This window comes from Sturnira hondurensis, unplaced genomic scaffold (assembly GCF_014824575.4).
Source record: "Sturnira hondurensis isolate 20B ecotype Veracruz unplaced genomic scaffold, ASM1482457v3 Scaffold0014071, whole genome shotgun sequence".
NCBI classification, from domain to species: Eukaryota; Metazoa; Chordata; class Mammalia; order Chiroptera; family Phyllostomidae; genus Sturnira; species Sturnira hondurensis.
Window position 1 is genome coordinate 72,297 of NW_028086702.1, and position 18,369 is coordinate 90,665.

The 18,369-nt window shown below is 41.7% G+C and overlaps 1 protein-coding gene across 1 annotated transcript; it reads left to right on the forward strand.

Moving 5' to 3' along the window:
- Window positions 1–234: 234 nt before the first annotated feature.
- On the forward strand, window positions 235–17,235 carry ATP1B4 (ATPase Na+/K+ transporting family member beta 4). The gene is made up of 8 exons (XM_037062496.1): window positions 235–377; window positions 4,536–4,797; window positions 8,929–9,057; window positions 9,318–9,422; window positions 13,178–13,374; window positions 13,990–14,046; window positions 16,210–16,305; window positions 17,015–17,235. The coding sequence occupies exons 1-8, from the start codon at window positions 315–317 to the stop codon at window positions 17,174–17,176; spliced, it is 1,071 nt and encodes a 356-aa protein (XP_036918391.1). The 5' UTR covers window positions 235–314; the 3' UTR covers window positions 17,177–17,235.
- The last annotated feature ends 1,134 nt before the right edge of the window (window positions 17,236–18,369 follow it).

Consider the following 18,369-nt stretch of genomic DNA (forward strand, 5'->3'; position numbering starts at 1 on the left):
CCATTGGACTCATAGTATCCCAGGCACTAGAGAAGGGCAGGGGGGTGGTGAGTTGCTCATCCTCGTGACCCAGAATATCTCCCCCTCCCTGTGATGATGAGCTTGCTTTTCTATAGGGCTTTCCTTTGATTCAAGGAGGGGGCCAACCAATGAGAGAGGAGCACACTAGATTATTTTGGGGAAGGGCTCATGCCAGAAGGGTTCACTTTTACTAGGCGCCAAGTGGCCCCAGCAACCAGTGTCTCCTGTACCAGCAGAAGCTCCAGAACTTTCACCCACTTGCCTGCCTTTGCATCTTTGCCCACTGAACAGCCATGAGAAGGCAGCTCCGGTCCAGAAGGGCTCCGGCCTTTCCTCACAGTTATCGCTACAGACTTGTGAGTCCCAGGGAACAGCTTTGTTGTTGCCTATTTTTAGTGGGGTGGAGTGGGGGTTGTGTAGGTTTTCACCTGTGGCTGTTTCTCCTTGGGCTGAACAGGAACAGGAAATTTAAGAGATCCCATAATTTCAAGAGTGAACAGTGACTCCCAGCACCCCATTTCAGTCTAAATTTCTGGGTTGAAAGAGGAAGCCCCTCTTTCTATGGAAGAAAGATAAGGGAAGGGGAAGATGCCAGAGAATGACAGGAAATTTTCTTGGGAGCCTAGAATTTAAAAAGACCTTTGGGAGTAAAGGTTTTATCCTGATAGCAGGAAATTTAACCAAGAGAGAAGGGAAGGGGGAGAGGAAATGAAAAGCACCACCTGCCTAGACATCATATTTCTAGAACTCCTAATATAAAGAAAGCTGCTGGGGCTCAGAACACAGGAGTGACTTACAAGTTAGTAGACACACCAAAGTGAGAATGAAAGTTTTTTCACTTCTAATCTTGTTGGCTTTCCATTATATTTGCAGTATGCAACCCCCAACCCTCTCATGCTCCACCACTCATTGCCATCTTGCATGCCACCCTGCCCTGACCAACACACACACACACACACACACACACCCCTTTGATGTTGCTATTTATCTCCAGGGTGCATTGCAAATTTCTTTGAACCCAAAGTTTCTTTGCATTTACTTTGCTATAATTCATTAATATATAAAAAAGTACACATAGTACTTTTTTTTTAAAAAAGGTATATTCTGAAATCTCCCCCAAAGAGGATTGTGATCTGAGCCCCAGGAAGAAACAAAGCTTAATCCATTTTTCTTTGGGAATGGCCACTTATTTAATCAGGGAGTTAAATGATGACTGTCAAGATCCAGCAGAGGAAAACATGAATTCTTCTAACCTCATATCCACCTACGAAGGGCTTTCCTTAACTTTCCAGCCACAATTTGTAGAATCTTTTTTTGGACATCCCAAAGTTCTTTCCAGCTCTTAGAGTAGTCACAATCTGTCTTAGAGTAGTCACAATTATATAACTGTTCCTTACTCGATTTCTTTTCTATGTAATGTTTCTAAAGTGTTGAATATAATTTCAGTGATTTGTCAACTGGTTTGGATCTTCTTGTTTTCTTATTTTTTATTTTCCAATTACAGTTTACATTCAATATTATTTTGTATTAGTTTCAGATGTACAGCAAAGTGGTTAGACAATCGTGTACTATACTCAATGGTCCTCTCGATATTTCTAGTACCCACCTGGCCCCCTACATAGTTATATGATATTATGGACTATAGTCCCTATGCTGTATATATATCTCTGCTTTATATCTCTGTGACTATTTTGTAAGGACCCATCTGTACTTCTTAATCCCCTCATCTTTTTCACCCAGCCCTCCAACCCTCCTCTCCACTTTAAACTGTCAGTCTGTTCTCTTCATTTATCAGTCTGTTTCTATTTTGTTCTGGTTTGGATTTTTCAATGCATCAGGGGGCCTTGCTCTTTACAGAGAACACAATCAAATTTAAAAAGAAATGATTTGATGCAGCGAATAATTGTATACTAATTTCTCTTTTAAAATTAACCAGTTTTTCAAATGTTTACAGGGTGTTACTCAATGCAGGACAAAAATTTGTCCTTTGGGTTATACTGTTTGTTTATATATTTGTTTATATGTTTATATATTTAGAGTGCTCAAAATGGAGCTGCCCTCCATCCTTCAGACTCTTCCCTTTTAGGGAAAGATGATGGCCCCAGCACATATCCACTGCTATATCCCAACACACTCACACTATCACATGAGGGAAGTGCTACTTTGGGGAACTGACAAAAACAGACCCTCTCATTACCAAAGAATCCCCTACTGGATTCCATTAAATAGTTGCACAAAAGCACCTCGCTTGTACATTGTGAGGTTCTCCTATACCTGCAAGCAGGGGAGAGGAAAAAGATATTTAAAGTTTTTGATTACTGAGGCATCATGACAGCCATGGGGAAATCAGCTCGTAGAAGATTAATTCTTCCCACAAGGGTAAAGCTTTAATGACAAGCTATCTTTGATAGGATTATCATGAGAGCTCATATCTACAGATAAGGTCGGGCTGAAACCAGGGCCAGCTGACTCCTCTGTGAAGCAAAAGTGGAGGGCAGGCATATAGGTAACAAGGTGAGAAAAGGAACTTGTTCAGGAAATATAAAGGAAATGTAAATCCCTCCATGATGAAATGTTACACTTCAAATTCTCTGAGATTCTCAGTTGCAGTAGATTCTCTGGGGCCATGATGAGTACTCACTGCAATTCACATCACTGCTGAGGTGAAAGCGATGAGTTCTGTGAGAACATTTCTCCAGAGTCAGGCAGTTATCATCAACAATTGTTCAGTACCCACCCTTTACCTAGCTGTGGGCTGCACACTGTGGTGGGACATCAAGGAGTAAGAAAATATGGACCCTACTCCCTGGGTGCTCAGAATGTACTTCAGGAGGTAAAATATGTACATATATTCACACCCAAGTGAGATTTAAGAACATTTATTAATCCATTTAACATTGAGTAATAGAGTTTATTTTCCTAAGTCTTACACTATGAATCCATGTCAGAGTCATAAATCCTCATTTATAAGCAAATACAATATTTTCGGGAGCACGGAATGTAACACATTGTTGTTCTCCATAAATCTGCTAAATCACCTTTAGGCACCTGTGCTCAATGTGATAGAGTAGAAACATCCTTGTTCAAGGTATTGAGAAACAAAAGTTCTGAGACTGACAACTCTTATCACGAACTTGCTGTGTGGCTTTGTTCTGTTCCCCCTCTGAGCCTCAGATGGGCAAGTGAATTTCCAAGGTCACTGTCAGTTCTGATATGGTGTATGATATAAAGCTGTACATTTTAACAAATTAGACAGTAACTCAATGGTGCTTGTAATCAAGAGCTAGATAGTGCTGGGCAGACTGAATGCTGAGAGTGTAGCCTTATCATTCTGTATCACTTTTACCGATTCTGAACAATCCAATTTTCTGAGGCCACTCCTCACTAATGGCAGAATTTTTAGTCAAGTGTCCTCTAAATGGCCTTTGAGGAATCAGGCATGGAGGGGGCACCAAGGAGCCCCTGGCCTCTATCATTTGACACATCCAACCCCAACAGGTGCACAGGCCCTGCCACTCTCCAGCTTTGGACAGCAGAGACAAGAGAGGGCGACCTCATTTTCTGCTGCTGCAGTGAGCCTTGGCAGACCCATAAAGAGCAAAGATCCAACTCTCTGGCCTATGACTGGGAGGCATTTGAAATACCATTTGGTGAAGTCTGGGTTTTTGTTTTGTTTTGTTTCCTTGGTTTAATTTTCTTAGAACCACTCAGAGAAGATTACAATTTCAGATCTCAAGTAATGGCTGCAATCAATCAATCAATAAATATGTGCTGGGCACTTACTATGTGCCAAGATTTTTGCCTAGGGGGTTTGGGATGGTGGAGACTAAGGAAGTATCAGTTGGGATCCCAGCCCTCAGGTGGTCTGTTCAACTAGGTTAAGGCAGAAAGAGGTTCCAGATCAGATAACAGTCAAAGAAGTAGCAAATAGCCCCCCATCACTTGTTCCTGTTGGGAAGGAAGTCTAAGTTTTGAGAAGGGGGTCCAGCAGTTGGTCTCCCCACCTGATATCTATTTTTTAGCTACCCAGGGCTATTTTTTACCATAACTTGGGGTGGTGAGGTACAGCAGCTGAAAGTCTACTGGGTGTTATGATAAAGCTAGTTTGGACTGAGAAATTACCATCATAGACACAAGTGTCTGAAACTACCCCATCCTCCAGCAGTGATCTCAGGTCTGTCCTGACAAGCCAAAGTCAAGCAGGAGGCCAAGGCCCCGGGACAGAGTAGTGACAGAAGCAGTCCTAGGGAAAGAGCTCAAATGCCTAAAGCTGATAATAAAACTTATATCTCTATGGAAAGGATATTGGATCAAAATGGGTCATAGAAAGGATATTTCTTCCAAAATAACAGAGAGAAAGAAAATACACCTTTTGTAACAATGGGTATGTTTATGGGGAAGTGAAAATTTGAAGCATTTCCAAATATTGAGTTGTTTTCCATTTATATTTGGCTGGTGGGATGTGCCACTGGACATTTTTACAAAAGGGGAATTGTGTTTTGTCACTGTTCCAGGATGATCAGGATGAAGTGAACCAGAACTACTTAGCAGATGAAGAGGAAGAAGCAGAAGAAGAGGCTCGGGTGATGTTGGTACCCGATTTGAAGGAGGAGGAGGAGGAGGAAGAGGAGGGGGAAAAAGAGGAGAAAAAGGAGGAGGAAGAGGGTCAGGGTCAGCCAACAGGCAACACCTGGTGGCGGAAATTGCAGATCATGAACGAATACCTGTGGGATCCGGAAAAAAGGATGTTTCTGGCCCGAACAGGTCAGAGTTGGAGTAAGTCCCAGTTGTCCCACTGCCCCAGTAGGGTGTCCTTTCCTATTGGCTCGATGTCTAGGACTCCTTTACCATATGTTGAATGGGTTTGTCTGCAAAGTTCTCTTAGATATCATGTAAAAGGATCAATGCGTAGGGAAATGCCTGGACTATGGGCACATCCCATCAGAACAAACTCCAAGTGGTTGAAGAAACTTGATTGCATACCTGAAATCCACTTGGCTCAAAATCATTCGCAATGCAGAGAGACAGTAAGAATGAGTTGTAAAACCACATAAATTTTTTGAAGTCCCAGCCCTGTCACCTTCTATCTGTGTGGCCTTGGGCTCATTATTTACCCTCACTGAGCCTCAATTTCCTCACTCACCAAATGACAGAAATAATCCCTGCTTTGCCTCTCTCACAGGATCAGCCTGAGGCTCCAATAGATGTCACAATAGTAAGGTTGAAAGTACTCTGAAAACTATCACCTACAAATGCTAGAGAAGGAGAGTCAGGAGACCTGCCCCTGGCCCCAGTTTGTTGGTGCTTTTTGCTCCCATGGTGTACACAGAGAAATTAGGTTTAAAGGGATCATCTCTAGAGATTAAGGCTGAGCCCCCACATCGCTTGATCAATGGGGGAATCAAATGCCTTAGTATTTCCTCTTTGTACCACATGCTGCCACCACTTTCACTTCACAATTTCCCCAGCACTCCTCTCCCAGGGTCCTACTCACCTCTTGAACTATTAGTGTTGAACCTTCTCCTCAATAGATTTTGCCTGTGGTCAAAGCCACAGTTGACACACTCTCTGTGCAGCCCAGAAAAAGAGCAGCTTCTGCTTTGGAGAAGAAAACAAAATAGAGGATGCCATGGATGAAATAACAGTTCCTTAGTGCCAAGGGTCTAGGTTGCTGAAGTTGATGGTCATGCCTTCTAAAGGCTCCTTTGGCTAGGAATTCTCTCCCATATTGTGCATGTTTCTAATTCAGCTCAGTCAGGGTGAAATAGCCAGTCCTGCTTCCCTCACCCCTCCTCATTTCTCAGCCCTACTCCTGCCCACCCCTCAAGAGCTCAACTGGAACAAATGTACCATTCAGGGAACATTCCAACATTCTGGAAGCTGCAGACAAATTCTGGACATTCACTGGGGCTCCAAAGGGAGCACAGCTGTTTCTCCCTTGCCTAAAGAGGACTGGAAAAACAGGCCTTGTGAAAGGCAAGTGTGATTCTGGGAGAGGGTGTCTTACATTAACCCACAAATAGCCATCTATTGGAACTTCAGTAGATGAGCTGATCCCAATTGCTCCCAGGGAGAACAAGCCATAGGCCAGTAAGTAAGGATGAAGGAGGAAGTTTCAAGTTCCCCAGGGAAGATATGGCAGTGGGGACACTGCATATCCAGGCCTCTTGGCAGCAGGTCTAAGGACAGTCCAGAAACTCTGGCTTCTTCTGTTCAGCTACCCCTGAGCAAAGGGAATATTATGATACTAAAATCTAGACCATATCCAGGCCTCTTGGTAGCAGGTCTAAGAACAGTCCAGAAACTCTGGCTTCTTCTGTTCAGCTACCCCCGAGCAAAGGGAATATTATGCTACTAAAATCTAGACTACCAAACATATGCCTTGCTGCACTCCTGCTTGTGAACTAGGTGCCCACTGGAGCATGGACAGCAACATGACCAACATATTCACCCGCCTATTATTATATTCTAATCTTTTCCTTTGATAGCTGGGAAACCTCTATTCTTAGGGATTACTTGTTATTTTATTGGGTACTGACAAGAACCATATGAGGTAGTAATATTATTATCCCCATTTTACAGATGCAGAAACTGAGGCTTAGAGAGGGTAAGTAACTTGTCTAAAGTCACATAGTTAATAAGTGGTAGTACTGGGAGTACCGAGACTCATTGCTAGTGCCACTCTCCCATCTATAGCTTCCTGGTCACAAGCGGAAAGTTATTTCCAAAGGAGTTTTCTTGTATTCTATTGCTTTCCTTTCATCCATGAAACAGTCTTCTAGTCCTCCAGCTTGCCTTCAGCTGTTAATCCATCACTAGGATGGGGATGATGGTAAAGGAATGGAGAAGATGGCACAGGGCACATCCCATTAGGACAGCCAGTGGGCAGTAGCCAAGTATCACAGCCACATAGGTGCTGCTGTTTCTTCTCCAGGGACTCCAGCTGAATCAATGTGTTCATAATCCAGTCATGCTTTAGTTTATCTTTTTTATTGTTCTATTACAGTTATCTCAGTTTTCCCCGATTGCTCTCCTTTGCCCTACGCACCCACCACCCCACTCCCACAGGCACTCTCCACCCTGTTGTCCATGTTACATTTCCAGTTGCATTACTAAGGATTTTTTTCCTCTCCTCCAGTCACTTTTTGGTTAATTTTTATTTCATTCATGGTTCAATTTGAAAACTAGTACTTGGATTTGGCTTTGGGTACAGCAAATTTGCATGCTTTGTTCCAGTTTCTGGTTCATGATTCAGTTCAAATGTGTAGCTGCAACATCATGTCAGTGTTGTGAGTGGAGCTGAGAGAGCCTCAAGGAAGACTTGAAAAGAGCTTCTCAGCAACAATCTCACTCTCATGTACCTCATACAGTACTGCCTAATCCTGGGCAAATCTAATACAACCCACAGAGGAGGAATTCACACAATTATGCTTCTGGTCCTATAGCAATAATAATATTAATAATAACAGTGATGAAGACTAATTTATAAAGTACTTGGTATCTTCCAGGCTCTGTGGTATGCTATTTATATGCCTTATTCAAGTACTATTATTGCCCTCATTTTATAGATGAGGAAATTGAGGTCCAGAGAGGTCAACAGCATGTCTAAGATTAAACAGTTAGGAAATAGTAAGGTCAGGATAGAATATAAGAGAAGACTGAATTCCCAATACAGTATTCCCCCTTTACCCACAAGGGATACATTCCAAGACCCTCTAGTGAGAGGTCTTAATTACAGTAAGAGATTAACAATCATAACTAATAATAAAATGAAATAATTATAACAATATGCTGTAATAAAAGTTACAAGAATGTGGCATTATTAAGTAAAATAAAGGTTACTTGAACACAAGCATTGTGATATCTTGATAGTCATTCTGATAACCAAGATGGCTACTAAGTGACTAATGAGCAGGGAGCATGTACAGCCTGGATACCCTGGACAAGGGATGGTTCACATCCTGGACAGGATAGATCAGGAAAGGGTGAAATTTCACCACATTACTCAAAATGGTGCACAATTTAAAACCTATGAGTTGTTTATTCTGGGGATTTTTCATTTAATATTTTTGGACCACAGTATTGGCCATTGGTAACTAAAACCACAGAAAGTAAAACCATGGATTAGCGGGGACTACTGTACTGTTACACATGTAGAGAAGGGTATGAGACAAGTGGTAAACTTATTCCCATTTTACCTGCTAGGAACCTGGGGTGCAGAGATGTTCTGTAATTTGCCCAAGCTCACAGGTAGAGCTCACGGGTACCAAGTGTCAGTAATTAAGGAGTTTCCTACTCCTTCCTTTCTTATACTGTGTTAGTGTTTTTTTTTTTTAAGCAGAGCCACTTAAACTTTTGCTAAAGATGAATAAGATTTGAAATAAGTAGAGTGAAACCTCGCTTTGCCTTGATTAGAGGCAAGTCCCATGAAAATTAATCAAAAGCTTGAATTACAGGCTATGTGACAAGAAATACTGTTTCCATACCTTGCAAATATATCTAATCACTGGAACCAAGCTGCTAGGACTCTTCAGGACACCTGCCTTAATGAATAATGAAGAATGATTTATACTTAGGACATCAACTATTGTTCAGAGGACCCCCAAGCAATTTTTCCTCTGCAGTACTTTAAATTCTACTCCTCTGTAATCTTGTTCATGGTCATTATTTGTTCAATGAGCTCTTCCATCAGAGATACTATAAAGGTAAACTGCAATCAGCCCTCTGACACAATTCTCACCAATTCCAAATTGGTGAAATCTGAATGAACAAGGACAGATATACTGAATCTTGAGGAATTATAAAAAAATGCCATCTACTTTGGATTGGTTCTGATTCACAAGTTCAAGTGAGGAGGCAGAGCCTGTTGGCAAGCACTGACCACTTTTATCTCTGATTGTTCTGCAGGCATGATCTTAGTCATTTACTTCTTCTTCTATGCCTCCCTGGCTGCTGTGATCACTCTCTGCATGTACACGCTATTTCTGAACATCAGTCCTTACATGCCGACCTTCACTGAGAGGGTGAAGCCTCCTGGTGAGTGTTCAAATGCCCTGTGTTATCAGAACTTGCTGGACAGAAATCTGCTTGCACAGCATGTTCAGCCTCAATTAACTTTGGCTCTTCCCGGTAATGACTTAGAGATTCAATTATTAAGAGTAAAAGTAAAATGGTACTTGGCAAATTATGGTCCTTTTCATTTTCATTGCCTGGGGGGAAATGGTTTCATGGGAATCAATACTAAAATATTATCCCAAGAATGGGTTAATATATCCAAAATCTGTTTCCATTGCCAGGAGTTATGATCAGACCCTTCGCCCATAGCCTTAACTTCAACTTCAACGTTTCTGAACCTGACACTTGGCAGCATTATGTGATTAGCCTAAATGGCTTTCTCCAGGGTAAGTTCCTCTGAATGGCCAAATCTCTTTGGAAAGATTATGGGTGGGAATTCAAAATTCACCTGACAGACTCTTACTAACCCCAGCCCATTCTGGTCTTTCCTTACCTTGCATCCCCCTCAGAACCTGTAGATATGATAAAAACTACTCTAATTTATGGTTGCACATTGCCTTGAAAACATATAAGCGAATTCTCCAGCAATATGAGAAATCCACTGGGGCAGAGAATTTGTCTTCTCTTCTTGAACACCCTATAGCACCTAGTTATGTCCTAGGCACATCCAGATGGCTCAATATGATCAATTATTTTTTAAAAATTCTGGGAGCAGGGAAGTAGCAGTGAGAAAAGAATAGTGTTCTCCAGAACTGGAAGATCCCTGTCTCCTATACTTTCTCAAGGTAAGATAATTCATTTCTTGGAGATGAGCTATCTAGAAGTAAGAGAGCAAGGGTCTTTATTTAATGCATTCCAGAAGGGAGTTAGAGGATGCATCTCTGGGGGGCAGTCACTTCTACATTTTCATCAGAAGTGTTCGAGATGCCGATCTCTATAACATCATCATATTCAGTTTTAGGAACTAATGAATGGCTTTTTGAGAAGCCCTTCCATGTGATGAAATCTGAGGTAGCAGCTTGGCTAGGGTTAAACACAGAGCACACAGCCTTTGTATTTATCCAGCTACCAAAGAGGAGCTCCGCTGATTACCTTTTAGTCCCCTTATACCCCCTCTCTCCCACTGCAATCACTACACTTGTCCATGTCAATGTCCTTTTTCCTTTTTGCTCAATCCCTCTACCCCCTAACCTGCCCTCCCATACTAGCTGTCATCCTGCTCTCCATCTATGAGTATGTCTCTATTTTGCTTGTTAGTTTAGTTTGTTCATTAGACTCTATATATGAGTGAAATCATATGGTATTTGTTTTTCTCTGACTGGCTTATTTCACTTAGCATAATGTTCTACAGACCCATCTATACTGTAACAAAGGGTAAAATTTTCTTCTTTTTTATGGCTGAGTAGAATTCCATTGTGTAAATGTCCCATAGTTGTTTTATCCACTCATCTACTGGTGGGCACTTGAGCTACTTCCATATCTTGGTGATTGTAAATAACACGGAAATGAAAATAGGGGTATGTATGTTCTTTTGAATTAGTGTTTTGGGTTACTGTAGATATATTCCCAGAGGCGGAATCACTGGGTCAAAAGGCAGATCCATTTTTAATTTTTTGAGGTATCTCCATACTGTTTTCCACAGAGGCTGCACCAATCTGCATTTCTACCAACAGTACAAAAGCGTTCCCCTTTCCCCACATCCTCACCAGGACTTGTTGGTTGTTGATTTATTGATGATAGTCATTCTTACAGGTGTGAGATGGTATTTTATTGGGGTTTTAATTTGCATTTCTCTGATGATTAGTGGCATTGAACATCTTTTCATATGTGTATTGGCCATCTGTATGTCCTCTTTGGAGAAGTGTCTATTCAGGTCCCTTGCCTATTTTTAATTGGATTGTATAAAGTAAAAAACAAAAAAGAGGAGCTCCAGTGAGGTTACCTTACCGACCTATTATTTGTGGGGGGAAAAAGGCAGCTAGACTAATTTAGATGGCCTGGCCTGGCTGAAGTGGGGCAAGGGAGGTAGAAGTGGCCAGTAGAATGTACACTGAATTAAGAGGAAAACAATCTCTTATGTGATGGGAAGTGTTATTAAAATGCACACATTTTTCCATTTAATTTTAACACTGAACTGCAGAGTCTATTGTCCCCATTTGTAAAATGGGGGAATTGAGGCTCAGAAAGGGGAATTGACATGATCAAAGTCTCCCAGCAGTAGAATCAATGTTTAAACCCATGCCCATGTTTTTGACACCTTTGCTACTCAAAGGGTGATCCAGGGACCAGTTGCATCAGCACCACTTGGGAATTTGTTAGAAGGGCAGATCCTCAGGCCCCACCCCAGACATGTTCAATCAGGATCTGCACTTTAACAAGATCCACAGGTGATTTGTATAACATTTAAAGCGTTAGAAGTGCTGCTTTTCACAATTCTTTGCTACCGGCATATGACCAGGAATTAGAAACTCAACTTTGTATAAGTAACGCTCAGTGTTATTTGGGGTAAGTCTAAACTTCTGGTGCCTTACCTATAAAATGAGGGAGGCTGGGTTCATTCTGACTCTGTGTAATTCCATTTTGGACATCATAGCCGGAACAATATCTTTTTTACTTTTAAAATGCTTGTGAGCTATTACAAATGTACTGCTGAAATCTCCGCTGAAGAAATTCCTCTGAGAAACTAGTAGATGGAGAAATACCAATTCTGACCTGATAACAGAGGTGGGGAACATGAGGAAAAGCACTGTTTTTTTCCCTAAGCATAGATAATATGCCCTATTTTAAATGAATACATCTCTGAAATAAAAATCCCAGAGTATCACTTTCATTCCCATGAGGCCTGGGATTTTGCAATAAGGGTCATGCCGGTGTCACATTATTTTTGATGGAACTATCCTAAGAGAAACAATGAGCATGTGATTAGAGAATCTATTTAGAAAGTTATTATTTGAACATAGTTCTTGCTCTAAAACATGATTAAAACAAAGCCTTGAATGAACAAAGCTTTGTCTGAGAAATAATAAAGGCTTAGCCGTAACTGGAATAGATTTAAAATTCCCAGTTGCTTCCTAATAATATCAAACCCAGGTTACAACCTGTCTAGATGAGGATCCAGCAGTACATTTGGAGTTTTACCTCTAGTATATTGTAGGTACACAATCTCTTCTGAAAAACCGAGCTACTTGAAACATGAATGCATAGGGGCTGGATCTAACAGGACTATCTGACACTATCATTTAGAACCAAATTAGAAATAATTGAATTAGTAGTAACTTCCAAAGCCTAGATCTATGACATCTAGTAACCCAAAGATTCAGCTCACACATAGCCCCTTTTAGCTCTCTCCCTAGTAAGTATACCTTGGACTCATATTGCATTCCATTCAATGTAAAGGGACACTTAACTAGAAGTGCTTCAGGTTTCAGCACACAAGATCTCACCCTCAAACCCTCTCAGTGAAGACACTATGATTGTCATTGGTTGCTGCTTTCAACCTAAGCTTCTATTTTGCAGTGCTAACTTCCCTCTGTAAAGAATGAAGAGCTAGTTTATTTCCTCCTCCTCCTCCTCTTTTTCCTCCCCTTTCATGGGTTCCACAACACATACTTCTTACTCTCCTGCATCAGTGCCTCTCATTGACCTCAAAGGAATATGTCTCCTAGGCTGAACTTAAAGAACTTTAACCCAGGAGCTTTGCTGCCTTATAATATGCCGTGCCTTGACATGATCTAGTCCATCTTCCAAAATTTGCCTATGTGCCTACTCCTCTCCTAGAAGTAAAAGAGGCAGTGCTCTACATTTACAAGTTACTATATCTGAAAAGAAATGATGGAAAGTAGAAGTTATAAAGTGACCCAGAAATGGATATTCAAAAGTTCTGAAGGAATGACAAGTAAGGGGGCAGGCAATCAAAGTGAGCTGAGGGGACACCTGGAAGGCTTCCCCAAGATATATTGCTAATGAAGGGCCTTGGGCACGTAATCCCTTGTCAAGGGGCCTAGGGCATATTTAGGGGGTTTCCTGAAGAGCACAAACAAGCTGGAGGAAAAAAAAAACAAGGGAGGAAGACTACTGAAAACATGGCCTTCCCCTATAGCTCCTATCTAACATGGCCCTTTGCCACCTATACACACTTTAGGTTATAATGACAGTCTTCAAGAGGAAATGAATGTAGATTGTCCCCCGGGACAGTACTTCATCCAAGATGGAAATGAAGATGAGGACAAGAAGGCCTGTCAATTTAAGCGCTCCTTCCTGAAGAATTGCTCTGGCCTGGAGGACCCTACTTTTGGCTACTCTACTGGACAACCCTGCATTCTTCTAAAGATGAACCGGGTATATTGGTCCTTGACACTCTGGCGATGATAAGTGGATGAGTCCGGTAGGAGGGCTCTGGACACTCCATTTTTCCGGGGCTCTGTCTCCACACACTACCGGTTTGGTCATTTTTACTGACAGCATCAGTAATATAAACAATCAGACAAACTATCAAGCAATAATACTTTTTTCTCCTTGAACACTCCCTATTTCCATTCTTCTCCTGCACCCCCAAACCTGCCCCTTTTGATGCTCTCTGTTGGCAATGAGATCCTGAGTTATTTGGAAGAGAGGATGACATGGGGATGGGGTGAGGGACAATGCTCATATCACAAGAAATGCATTTTCTTTCTCTGCTGCCACGTCTTATGTTTGGCAGAGCCTTACCAGGCACACCCGTCTTGAAGCCAGAAAGTTATTTACATCTTTAGTGTTATCTTACTACAATTGCCACTGTAAAAATATCAGACACAAGTACAAGGAGTAAGCTGAGTTGCACAGCTCTGAAGATATTTTGCTTCCCCCCACTTTTGTAACATTTCTGAGAAAGTAGAATAGAATTTATAAAAGCCCAATTTTTACTGTCAAATCTGTTTGATTAAAAAAAACAAAACACTGGTTTTCTTTTGATAGATTGTAGGCTTTCGTCCTGAGCTTGGAGATCCTGTGAAGGTTTCCTGCAAAGTTCAGGTAAAGTTTCTTTTTGAGTAAGCATTATTAGCACATGTACTTTGTGCAAAAAGGTGGTTCATCCCTTCCAAGGTTTTACCGTGAATGGTTGGCTATGGGTTAGGGAAAGAGTTAATCTTTTTATACCCGCACCTCCCTTTAGTAACTTCAGGGTCTCCCTATTTCCAGAAAGCATTGAATTCCTGTGTGTCTGTGCATGTAGTGTATGTATGTGCTGATTTATACCTGAGAAAACCAAAGACTGAACCTCAGCAAAGGGCCACAGCAGGGAACAACAATATACCAAGTCATTAATTGGGATTCTGTTTACACTTTTGCTTTCAGCTCTAATTACTTGTTTCTTTGAACTAAACAAACAGCTTTCATTACAGTCATTAGTCCCTGCTTTTAAAACTAAATTTTACTTTTTTGCAGCAATGACCAGTGGCACTTGTGTTGCAATAACAAATGACTGCAAGGGAGTATAAATACAACTCCATTAATATGGTAATTAACTGTCCTTTAAGGGACCATTAACTCCTATCTCATCTGCCCTAATTAGCTCCTTTGTAAGAAAAAGCCCTAGATCTAAGGTTTGCTTCTTAAATTGGCGGTAGCTCCCTCCTGTTTGACAGCATCAACTGTGCCCCTAGCCCTGGACAATTGTCTTGCAAATGTGTGAAGCCAGGTAATGCCATCTCAGTAGTACAAATACAGCTCAAAACTCCAGTTTTAGTGGTGGCAGATCAGAAAACAGCAAAGGCAGCATTTACTGATCACTTATTATACATCAGGTAGGTACTTTACTAGGTTTTGGGAGTGCCAAGGTAAACATGCCATTCTCTGAAATTAGGACAATCAAGTATTACAGGTGCTATGGAAGGTGCAATGGAGGCATTGACCAGGGAAGGTTGGTTCCAGACGGCTGGTGGGGAGGGCTTGGTGACGTTGAAGATGACCTTTGAGAGGTCAGGTCATGTTTGCCAGGTGAACAAGGTAGAAGGACATTCATTCTGTTCACATGTATGTGAGTATGTGTAAATAAATATACATACATGTGAGGTGTGGCCATAAACTAGTAGAATTGATTCCACATACCATTCATGAAAAATGAATTTCATTGCCTTTTAGAAGAATGTATAAATGAATCGTAAAGACCAACTGGGTCTAAAACCAGTGTATTAATTGGATTGAGTCCTGCTTATAGTTCCCTAGTAGAAGCCATTCATTTTCAACCTAAATCAATTTGCTGGAAACTGTCCTTTTATTTAAAAAGAGAAACATTAAGTGTCTTTATGCATTCTATAATAATAAATACTGGTCAAATCCACACCCACTTGTGGAAATCAAGCAGGATGAGGTAATTACTAGAATAAATTAGGGATAGTCTATACTAAGAATGATATACAGAAGTCATCACATGACCCTAGTGAGTGATTTCCTAGTAGTGGTACACAATTTGCCCCTTATTAGCCCCCAGACCTCTGCTTTTTAGGGCAAGACAAATGCATAAGTAGAATGGGCAATCCCCTACCTGGTGTGTTATGATGAGGGTAGACTTGTTTATTTAATCATTTCCAGTACTGGGCCCCACTTGTTCATCTTCCTGACTCCACCTATTGTTATTAAGCACTACAGAGAATGTGTTCAGAGACATGAGTTCAGGTGAGCCAATTATAAGCTGTGTCCCTGTGCATCTGATCTGTCTTCCAACAGAACTGAATCCACAGTGGGTAAGTTATTGTGGGTGGGATTTACTAAACACATTCCAACTTACACCTGTTTCAGCTCCGAAGTCCAACACAGTGCTAGGCCCAGTCTGATTCTTTGGATAGGGGCTGGCATGGTAGCTCTTCTTGCCAGAGCAGTACCAGGTACTACAAGTCCTTTGGAGCCCTTCTGTCTGGGTTCCCTAGGAGCCATACTGAGCACCTTTGGCCTCCTCAGTCCAGGTGTTGTAGTCAGTATTTTTTCAACTGAAAAGCCAAAGCACAGTGTTTCCCTGGAAATACTCCTCTGGGGATAGGCCTGAGTTGAGCTCTGCCCCATTCTGCTTTCATGGTCTTCTTGGGACAGGTGGTTGTGGGTCACACAGTGACTTCACCTGGGGTACAGGTCCCTTTAGCTCAGGATCCAACCAACTGAGTGACCCAACACCCCACATATGCCTGCTTTTACTTACAGAGAGGTGATGAAAACGACATCCGATCCATCAATTACTACCCAGAGTCTGCTTCTTTTGACCTCCGCTACTACCCTTACTACGGCAAACTGACTCACGTAAGCCTGTACCCTCTTCAGTCTTTGCTGTCAGAAAGGGATTTAGAGGCAAAGGAAATGCTGGCTGGGATCTATGCGAATTAGGGAGCTGTGGGTAGTAACAGTGGAGTGAACAGCTGCTGGCCAAGACCAGGAGCCTACTCTACCAATTCCTATCACAATCACTTCTTTCTACCATATCTAAAGGAATTTCAGATATTGTGTGGTCTAACTCCTTCAGTTTACAGATGGAGAAACTTGGGTTCAGAAAGAAGTGACTTGCCCAATATCACATAGCATTGTGACAGACTCAGGAACAGACAAATCACTGCTGTTGCACAAATTTTGCCCAAATAATCCCACTTCCTTGTTTCTCCTTGGGGTAGTGAAAGCTTCATCTCTAGTAAACACTTGACAGACACTAGTTCTGATTTGATTCATGGTGTGGTATTCAGGAAATCATATCATACTGAGTTAGAATTGGTTTTCCTCAGAGGACAATCAGACATCTGACAGTGACTTATGAGAGAAATGTGTTTCCCCACTGTCCCAGGGCAGAGAGAGCACATCATTTGCTTTAGCCATTTGTGACTTGGAATCATGGGATTTACTCTGTTTTCTTTTGGAGGTTATCCTATCATGCACTAAATGTCTGATCACTTTCATCCCATTGTCCTCCCATACAGCCACCCCTTCTCACACTTAGAATTTGTTGTTCTTCTACTTACAGGTTAACTACACCTCCCCGCTGGTGGCAATGCACTTTACAGACGTGGTGAAGAACCAAGCAGTGCCTGTGCAGTGCCAACTGAAGGGCAAAGGCATCATAAATGATGTCATCAATGATCATTTTGTGGGTAGGGTAATTTTTACTCTGAACATAGAAACCTAAGAATTTCAGAGGACCACACCCACTAGTTCTTGTTTGTGTTTTATTTTATGTTACCCCTGGTAGCAACTGAATTCTTTTTCTTCAATCAGGACACAGCCAGCTGGACACCTAAGAGCAGATCCTCTTTTCCTGTCTTTGACATGTGTATAAAATGACATTGTGGGAGCTATTTGATTTTTTAAAGGTGGTCTCTCCTGATGACAAATAGATTACATTAATTTCCTTTCCTTCACTTAAAAGTAAAACACATCCTTGCTGCTAGAAGTCTCACTGTAGTGCAAACATAGCATATTATGAAATTTACAGTAGCCATGAAGGAGAATTTCTATGATGATTTTAAATTCATTGAGTTTTCTAAAACTTTGTTGTTTTTACAGGTGAGATTCACCTCAACCAGGCTGATATCTAATCTTTTTCACCTGCCTGGCAAGGTCCTTACATGGGAATCACCAGTCAGACCAACCCAGAGTACATCTAAGGCCACCATACCTAGGGAACTCTATATCCAGGGATGCTTGAAAAACTGGCTGCCTTGCACAGGCAACTAAATACTCTTTCAAAGATTAGGGTATCTTCAACTGGGTCAGAAGGCGGTGCTAACTGGATATTGTTCTGATTAAAGATGAAGACTTTCCCCGTGACATTTTTGGGAGATAGGGCCCACTGCAATTGGGGAGAACACCTATTATGTGGCTGTGATGGGTATTTGATTCATTGCTCTAGGGCATAATCATCCAAAGGCAAACATTCCTGCGAACATGGTTGTCTCAGCTGCAGGCAGAGGACAGAACAAGGAAGATCTCTACCGGCTATTTCTTCCTGTGCTATTGTGCTGGGTGTATTGACCGCCCCCCCCCCCCGCCCCGCTACAGCTCTAAGGATTGAAATCAGAGTCTGCCATCTGATAAATGATAAGATATAAAGCTCCTCCCAGCCCATCCTAAATCCAAGGCCCAGTAACCACCTTTTCATTTGCTTAAAAATTATATGAGGCAGATATTTATCCAGGTTGTGGATCAGCCAAGCTGCTTTGTCTTATCTTTGGCCATATAACCATTCCACTGCTTCTTAACACCTCCACCAGGGGGAGGGATGAGACAAGGAGAAGAAGTGAACATTAGAGAATAGCATAGTGTCTCAGGGTCCAAAGAAAGCTTAAATGCTGTCTAGAACCATTCAAAGTCTGAATATCC